Source organism: Limulus polyphemus, unplaced genomic scaffold (genome assembly GCF_000517525.1).
Source record: "Limulus polyphemus unplaced genomic scaffold, Limulus_polyphemus-2.1.2 Scaffold1149, whole genome shotgun sequence".
NCBI lineage: Eukaryota > Metazoa > Arthropoda > Merostomata > Xiphosura > Limulidae > Limulus > Limulus polyphemus.
In genome coordinates this window covers 68,639-78,584 of record NW_013666759.1, presented here as the reverse complement: position 1 = coordinate 78,584, position 9,946 = coordinate 68,639, and the positions used below count along the sequence as shown (strand labels likewise).

The 9,946-nt window shown below is 34.8% G+C and overlaps 1 protein-coding gene across 2 annotated transcripts in view; it reads left to right on the top strand.

The window, feature by feature from the left end:
• Positions 1–325: 325 nt before the first annotated feature.
• Positions 326–9,946, top strand: part of LOC106462355 (akirin-2-like) — a 31,358-nt gene continuing 21,737 nt past the window's right edge. For both annotated transcript variants that reach the window (XM_013922273.2, XM_013922272.2), the window contains exon 1: positions 326–829. In XM_013922273.2, the coding sequence (XP_013777727.1) occupies positions 634–829 (196 nt within the window). In that variant the 5' untranslated portion in view covers positions 326–633. The remainder of the gene's footprint in view (positions 830–9,946) is intronic.

Sequence of the window (9,946 nt, the reverse complement as noted above, 5' to 3'; positions counted from 1 at the left end):
TACTTTTGTACTAATATACATCAAACAAGTTTCGTTCAAAAACATCATTTAAAAACATAGTGTGGTAAATAATAAATATCAGAGAGATTACATCTGTTGAAATGTATTGTTTGGGATTGTTTTCTAGTTTTTACAAGGTTTAATTAGATAGTTTGTTGCGATTAAGTTTGTGCTTTTAAATTTAAAATTGCGTAGATAATGAGTGTAAATTTTATTGTTGGTCGCAGCTTACTTTTTGAATTAACTTTACATTTATTATTTAGAAAACGTCATATTAGTATAACGTATATCATAATAAAAAATAATTACTTTTTTTTTTTTACTTTTTCTGAGACACGAAAATTCCATATTATACCACCTAAAAGTTTGAAATTAAAAAAGTCCTGAAACTTGAAAGCTATAGAAGTTGTTATTTTACTTTTACTTTTAGCGTTTTGGGCAATTTCTTACTGATACTTTTGATAGGCTAAGAGACGTAATATATTGTAGGCCTACATTTAAATTCGCGAAGTTACAGATGTATATTAGCAGTGTTAGTAGAAACATAGTCTTGGCTATCCGATAATTATAATAAATATTTATTTCTATGCTTTTGATATTAGTTTAATAATACTTTACTAAAATAAACAAATTATGGCTTGTGCAACTTTGAAAAGATCAAATGAATGGGATCCATTAAGTCCAAACAGTGAAAGACAAACTAAACGCCGGAGATGTGTGCCAGTTACTCTTTCTTCTACCATTCCATCTACTAGTATTAGTAGTACTACAAGGACTGGGGAAACCAGCCCATCACCGTTAAAAGAACTTTCATCAGACATGACTTCAGGTAATTATTTTACTTTAGTGGTTTACAAATTACAGCCTAGTTACTAATATATATATTTTTTTTAGTAGCTATCTGTTTGGAATTAGTTTTACTTAGAATTTAAGTTAAAAACCCAGAGGTACATGAGCTGATATTGATAAAGCATTGATTTCAAAGGATAACATAACATATAGTCAACAAGAGCCCATTTGTAACTTTCAGTGCTTTGCTTGGACACACCCTTGAGAAAAATAAGAATTTAAACCCACCTTTATTCGATAAGAAATTATCATTTTCCATCTAAAACTGTTAGTCTCCAGCTATTGAGCTGCTGAGAACTGCAGCTCATTCCACAAGTTAATCACTTTGATATAAAAAATAAAACAGTATTAAGTGGAACATCATCTTTCTTTTTACCAGATCATAACTTTCGTTGTCTCATTCTGTTATTTCAGAATATACCACAAAGAAATCAGAAGCCTTTCCCCTGATTTCCCAAATAATCTTGTAACCTAAAATAATGTTTGACAGACAGTGAAGGGCCCTTTGTTTTGGCCCATTGTAGGTGTCCCTTTACCTTCATCTAATATCCATTAGCCTGTATCCAATCCTGATTTGTAAAGTATTCATTAGGTCTTCTCTTAAACCATCACAAATATTTTGCATCAACATATATGAAGGTAATCTACTTCAAAGTCTGACCACCCTGTTAACAAAATTAAAATAGCCTAATTTGCAGACAACTTCTATCCTGCTAAGTCTGAAATCTGTGTTCCTTAGTCCTACCATTTTTGCTATTAAAGAAACAAAAAAAAAGATGATGCATCAATCCTATGTCTTTATAGTTTTTAAACACTAATCAGGTTCCCTCTAACCTTTCTTTTCTCAAGAAAAAATACTTGCCCTCATATGACAGCCCCTCAATCCCAGGAATCATCATAGTAACCCACATTTGAACCCTTTCCAGTAATTCAATGTTCTTCTTATGTAAGAGTGAACACAATAGTCCAAATGAGCCAAACAGGGGTATCTACCAAGAAACAGTAACATGTAATCTAAGGAAAAGAGACTTGTTGTTTCATCTAGGCCAATCCCATCTACTGTACTAAACTCTAAAATAGAAATAAAGCACTCAAAGCCAGCTTTTATCATTCAAATATTTATGAAGCCTTCCTTTAAACTCCTAAATTAACTGGATGTACAAAATTTGAAGGCAATCCAATTAAAAGGCCAACCACCCAGTTAAAAAAATGAAGCTGTATTAGCTGAAGATGACTCCTACCCTGCCCATGTTTCTATTTATGTCTCCTAGTCTTACCATTTTCACCATTAAATAAAAAAAAAATAATAATCATCATCAACAACAATCTTAAACACCTCAATCAGATTATCTCTAACTCTTCTTTTTTTCCAGAGAAAACAATTTCTGAACTCTTAATATATCCCCATATAACAACCTTTTTATATTGAGTATCATCCTAGTAGCAATCCTCTGAACATTTTTCAACAGTTCAATGTTCTTTATTAGGTAAGGAACCCAGTAATAAATATAGTACTGCAAATTTGGTGTAACCAATGACCTGTACATTAATATTATAACCATTCTTGACTTGTATTCAATATTTCTGTAGGTGCAACATAAACACTTATTTTTCCTTCTACTAACAACAGTACATCGCTTGGATGGCTTAAGAGACTAAACAACCAGAACACCAAGGTCTTTTTCTTCCATAACACTGTTAAGGTTACTCCCATAAAAATTATACTCATAACTCATATTGTGATGTCTCACATGCATTATCTTGCATTTGTTATAATTAAAAGTCATCTTCCATTTATTCAACAAACTTGACATATAATCCAAATCCTTTTGTAAGGCAGTAACATCCTCCTAACAGCCAGCAACACCTAAAACTTTAATGTTATTAGCAAGTTTAAATAATCTATTGATCATTCATTTATCTGTCATTGATGTAAATCAAAGAGAGCACTCGGGCCTGAGGTACCTCACTCGTAACATATTTTCAGTTTGACTGAACTACATTTATAACAACTCTCCGCTTTCTTCCATCCAGCCAGTTTTCTGTCCAGTTAGACAACCTATCCCACACACCTATAGAGAACTTTTATGCAGCACCTTGTTAAATGCTTTTTGAGAATCCAGGTATACCACATCTCTGACTGTACCCTAATCTACATAAGCAGTAATCTCTTCAAAGAATGTCTAAATATTAGTGAGGAAGAATTTTCCTGTAATGAAATCATTCTGACTATCAAACAAAATTTATAATTTTGTTAAATGACTTTGCAAAGCATATTTTATCAGATTTACAAAATCTTTTCCCACCACTGATGTAAGACTAATATCTGTAATTACTGGGACAAATTTCATCACCTCTCTTGAAATGAGAAGTAACATTAGCTAGCTTCCAATCTTTTGGCACCCACCCTCTATTGAAGGACTTGGAAAAAAAAATAGTAGCAAATGGCTCGCATATCCAGTCCTTAACCTCTTTCAAAACCCTTGTGTAAATATTACCTTAACAAGCTCAGAATTGATGTGATCATCTTGTTTGATCATGTTTTTATCTAGCAGCTATTCAGGATGAGGAATGTTGTTTAAATCTTCATTAATAGACTTTAACAAAAAGTCAAATTTAATAACTCAGCCATCCCATAATCACCAGATATTAGCCTTTCTGTATCATCCCTCAGAGGCCTTACTCACATCTTAACATTTTGCTTACCCTTAATATGTTTAAGGAAATCCATGCTATTAATTTTTACATTTTCAGCCAACCTTTTTTCATACAGTTCCTTTTTGATTTCCTATCTTCCCATTTGACAAACTCTCTTGATTTTTTCTAATCCTCCAAATGTCCCATCATTGTAGTGAATTTAAATATTTTATATTTATAATGCTTTTCTTTAATTTTATCCTTTATACCCTTTGTTAACCACTCTGGATTTTTACGTGCAGCAATCTGTATTTTTCTATAAAAAAACAACATTCCTCTTTTAAATATTAAACATTTCAATTTTAAAATTTTCCCACATTTGATCTGTATCTAGTTAATAAAGTTGCTCGATCACAGCAGATAATTCTTGTCTCAGCTCTTCAAATTTTGCTTTTTTTGAAATTGGGAACTAAACTAACATTATTCCTTATTTCTTTATGCATGAAAACATCAAATATAATTGAGCAGTGATCACTTGTACACAGATTTTCCCCAAATTCCAGCCAGTCGATCATTTCTTTATTAGAAATTAACCAAAAATTTAAAATACTGTTGTTCCTTATACAGTTTCTGAAAAATCTGTCTCCCTCAAGACTTGATTAATATTCCTTGATGTATATGCTTGAAATTTAAATCTTCCATCATCATAATCTCATGAATAGCTGAATAATTCTTTATTTCATTGTAGAGTTTCTCATTAATTTCATCAGTTTCATCTTGTGGTTTATAATAAATTCTAACTAAAAGCCTTCTCCCTTTATATCTATTAACAGAAACCAAAGCAGATTCAACCTCATGGCTATTGGCTTTGATATCCCCCAGGTGAATGGGATGTAACTTACATTTTATATATAAAACCTCTTCCCTGCTTTGTTTTAGTATTTTATCCCTATTAAACAACCTACAGTTGTATTTCAAAGACATTCCTGTTATCAGGTTTTATTCATTCACATTACATCAAAATCCTCTGTTTCATCCAGCACTCTAAAGTCACATGTTTTATTTATTAAACTTCTAATATTATAACAACAGCTTAGCCTACTACTTTTGTACTTTATTCATACACCATATTTTTCTCTATGCCTTGTCTTTTCTTCATTACTCTGATCCTCACCACTGTCTAGTCCTAGTTTAAAGCTGCTTTTATAGTTGAGTAAATAGCTCTTGTAAACAAGCCAGACCCTGTCCTATTTAAATGTAAATCATGCATTCCAGAAAGCTCCCTTTTACCCCTGAAATGACATAAATTCAAACAGCCAAACTACTTGTCCTTACATATTAACCCAAACCTAGCATTCAGCTTTATTGACCTTATAAATTCATTTTCACATTTAAGTCTTAGCAGTATCTCTGGCATAATTAAGCTATGTCAATTTTCTGTGAATGCCTTGTACTTACCAATTAGCTCCTCTTATCTACCCTTCTATACATCATTAGCCCCCGATATGCACTATAAAGACTGCATCACTGCTAGCACCCTTTACTATACCACTCACTCTTTTGGTTATATCCTCCACCTGGATAGCATAATCTAATTATTTTCACTACATTTTATTTTTCTTCATTATTCTGGCTTAAGTTAATATATAAGGATGAGCAGGCTGGCTGATTGGACTTGATATCTGTTCAATAGGAAAATGAAGCTTTTTGGAATCAATGTTTTTTATTGGAATAGGGTAGGGGCTGGCTTATTTACAAGGGCAGCTTTAAACTAGGATTAGACAATGGTGAGGTCCAGAATAACCTAAATGAATGAAAAATAAGATGTAGAGAAAAGAAATGTAGGAACAAAGTACAGAAGTAGATTTAAAGGTAGGCAAAACTGTTATTATTTAATGCTAGAAGTATAAGAACAGTTGGACATAAGAGCAGAGGACATAATGGGAATATTTGAAACATGATTAAATGTAGAACATTTTGATGGCAAGAATTTCTTCGAAATACAGGGTTATAGGTTGTTTAATAAGGTTAGAATAATAAAAAGAGGGAAAGGAGTGGTTTTATGAGCAAGGTGGGAGTTGCATACTGTTAAAGTTGAAGATATCAAAGCAAATACAAGGTGGTTGAACCTCTTTGGATTTCTATTAGTGGTTGAAAGGGGAGAAGGCTTTTAGTTGGAATATATTACAGACCACTAGATGAAATTAATGAGAAACTCTACACAAGATTAAGATTTCAGCTTTTAGTGAGCTCATGATTATGGGGGATTTTAATTTTTGCATATAGACTGGGAAATGTTAGACTCAAACCATGAGAGAAGACAGATTTTTAGAAACCATTTAGGATAGCTTTTTTCAGTAGTTAGTCAGTAAACCTACTAAAAATAATGGTGTTTTATACTTGTTGTTAAGTTCTAATATATAAATGGTTGAGAGGTGGAAATTGTTTAAGTAGTTTTGATGTTTTATCACATACTGTTTATGGAGTTTAGGAATAATGAGGTTTTTGGTTACAGAAGGGATGCAACAAGAATTATTTTGCAAATTGGACAGATGAATTAGCTAAAGATACTGATCAAATATGGAAAATGTTAAAAATAAACTTTTAAATATCCAAGACTGAAATATACTTTATATATAAAATGGTGATTACAAGTAAAAGTCTAGGTTGGCTCACAAAGAGTATAAGAGTTAAATTTAAAGAAAATCATTATAAATTAATTGGTATGATAGGAGAGTGGGACGATTACAGTAGGTTGAGAAAGTTGGTAAAACAGGAAATTAGGAATTTCGAGATGATACACACCTCTACTCACAATTAAGCTATCTTCCCCATACCTTAGAGATTTGCATGCCACTAGCCTTTAAGCAACTCCCACCTAAACTCATGAGATTTCTCATGAATTGCACTACTGCATAATAATAATAATACAACAAAACACAAATGTAATAACAGAAAGCATTTATATGCTTCCTGTTATTACGTTCATGTTTGGTTTTATCCTGAAGCTATGTTTTCCAAAAAATAGTTGATTACTGCATAATAATGTTGTTATATGGCAAAAGCTATCCACCAATTGTTGGGTGACACACCTCCTTGTGCACTAACTCCCTCTATGCTTTTGCACTCATGAATCTTCATTCCTTTCCTTGGTACTGAATGTATCAGACATGTTTTTTTTTACAATTTACCGAGAGTTGTGTAGATTAAGAAACTTAGTTTCCTTTCTTCAAATTATGAGCTGACAAATTTATGTAACATTTTCCACTTCTTGTGTGAGTGAAGAATTTCCTCACTGAAGTCAAGGTTCAAATATGGCTATTGGAGGCACATTGAATGTGGATAATCTGATGGAAATTGTGCATAGGATAGTGGGTTCCCTTATGCAGCCAGGAATTTCAGCTCCTGTCCATTTGTCAGGTGCTCTTTCCCCTCATTTTAAAGGAGAGAATGAGGAGGAAGATGAGTTTGATTGTTTGTTTTTCCCTCCTGGTTATGCCTTGGGAACTTCACTTTATGTTGAGGATAACACTCAAACTTCCTCATACTATTGGGACTTTATAGCACAGGTATGTTCCATTCTGTCTCTTGCCATCAGACTCTTCCCATTTCCTCCTTCACAGTCCTAACCTTAAAGAAGTTTACTTTTTTCCCCTTCTCCTGATATTGACACTCATGCTAATTCCTTTCTATGTCAACTGTATTCCAGTCAACACATACCTTGTCCTCCTCATCTTTCTGATTGTTTTATCCTGGTTCACAGTTTATTCTTACTTCCCCTTTCTTCATTCACAAAATTTAGAATCTCTCATGCCTGCTAGGGGGGTAGACCCTTTGGGGTTGGCTCCACTCTCCAGTGCCCAATTGGGAATCTTTGCCTGATCCTTCTTTCTTTGCTTCATTACCTTTCCTCTCTACATCTCATGTCGGAGGCACTTTGCCATGCCCAGGTGAATTTGCTAGTGATTCTCTTTCCCTTCTCTTTTCTACCATGGCCTGTTCCACTTATTCAGCTCTTTTCCTTCTCACTTAGCTCATTTTTTGTTAGGACTTGTTGGATAGGAATACCCTTCTCTCTCCTGGGTTCAACTTCTTTTCTACGAGACCTCAGCCTTGCTACATTTCTTCACTCTGAAGTTTTTGGGGTATTCCTGATTCAATTGAATCACAGGCAGAAGCTGCCTGTCATCAGTCTTTGCTTACATTCTTGGTTATTAAATAGTCCCAAATCCACCATCCTACTCCTGTACCTCATCCGAGCCTCTCTGTTTCCAATCTTTCAATCTCCACTTCTCATCCTCACCCTTCTACCTAATGTCAGTCTCACCAGTCTTGTCAGTGACTACCAAGTACACTTGGATCTTGTTTAAGCTCATCTTTTGCAGTTTGCACACCTTTGGACACAAATCTCCACAGACAGAAGGGTTACTCCAGTTCTTCCTCACAGTCTTCCTCCTCCTTCAGATCCCATCTGTCTTCAATGTCCGTAAGAGGTGGATTTGTTACATCAACTGGACTATGGATGACTAAGGTCAATGTCTTGGATGTGTTCCTTCATATCCCCATTGCAGATTCTTGAAGACATTTTCTTCATTTATTGGGATTGTATCTTCCAGTAACTGGATCTTCATGAACGATTGGCTTTTCCTGTCATACTCATGAAAAGTCTTCCCTTTATACCTCCCTTCTTCTGAGGGAAAGCACCTATCTGGGGTGGCTCTTCAAAACTTCCAAATCATTTCTCACTCTCACCCAATATCTTGTTCATCTGGGAGTTTTCTTCAACTCCTTTCTTAGACATGCTCAACCTTCTCCTATCTGTGTGTGAGCTCTGGAACTTTCAGTCATCAGGATGCAAGCCTTTCCTACTCATACTGCATAAGAGGTTTAATCACTTTTGGGACCATGGCTTCACTAGAGCCATTTATCCCTTTGGGTTGTGCTCATATGCGCCTCCTCCAATGGTCCTTTCAAAACCAGTGGAATTACTCATGGAAATCTTTGACCTCTACTCAAGGTTCTTTTGGTGACTGGATTGATCCAATACCACCATTGGTGTTCCAATACCTCCTCTCAAACCTTACCTACACCTCTTCACCAATGCTTCGCCTCTCTAGTTGGAGAACAACTCTGAACTACAGTCTCACATCAGGCACTAGGCTCCAGAATGAATCCTCTCACCACATCAACACACTTGAATGTTTCCATTTCCTACCTTTCCTTGTGGATCATTTAGTTATGATCCACTCCAACAACTGCATGGTTGTTTCCTACATCAACCACCAAAGGGTTACCTAATCCAGGACCCTTTGTTTTCAAATCCTCAACCTTCTTTATTGGGCCAATGCTCAATGGGTTCACCTAATTGCCTGCCTTGTACTGGGTGCAGTGGACCACTTAACTTGGCTGGACTATTTCCTACCCACAGAATGGCCTCTTCACCCTCAGGTTTTCCAGTGGGTGGGTTCTCTAGTGGGGACTTCACTCATTGATGCCTTTGCCTCCTCTCTAAATTCCAAGCTTGCTCTATTCTTGTGCCCTAGCCATCAATGCTTTCAGTCAGGACTGGTCTCATCTTTTCCTTTATGCATACCCACCTCTCCTTCTTTTAACTGGCCTTGACTTGTGACACTCCTTGTCATGTCCTTTTGGTGATGTCTTTTTAGCCGACTCAACCTTGGTTACCTCTGCTTCAAGTCTGTCCCCCTCTTTCTCTACCACCCATGCCCTCTCTTTTACTTCAGTCTTATCAACCCTCTCTCCACAAGCATCCATTACTGTACATGTCACAAGGTTGTTAGTGAGTTACGTTCAAAATGTAAACTAATTTTTGTTCATGTTATACCAATTAGTATAGCATAAAACTGTAACTAATAATCCATATTTTAATAGTATATAAATTTTAGATTCTTAATTTTACAAGGCAATATTTAAAAAATCATGAATTTCCCCTATTGTGAGAAATGTGATATTTTTTTTCTGGGCATCTCCTCTTCTCTAATTTATTTGCCACCTATCCAATAAGTACAAAATTTAACATAAATTACTCATGATAATATTTTCATCACTCAGGCAAAGCATAATTTTCATAGCCTTTAATCTTGTTTGGTTACAGAGCCATCAAATAAAAATTCAGACCCCTCTTGTTACATCCTCTCTCTTACATTTTCTCTTACGTTTAATACTATATTATTTATAACCAATAGAAAGCTAAAGTTTTCATCTATCAACTGATATATAATATTACATTGTTTTCTGTATGGAGAATTATCAACTATGCTTTCATTACAAGCTTTGTTCCCATGTACTAAATGTACTATCTACTATCCAGCAAAACCACAGCCAATGGAACAGGCTTGGAAAAATCAGCGTGGAAACATTGATAACATTATTTTGTTTCATATCCTTCATGTGCAAATTTGTTAAAGGCTTAGCAACCTACATCAAGCAGCAACTGAGT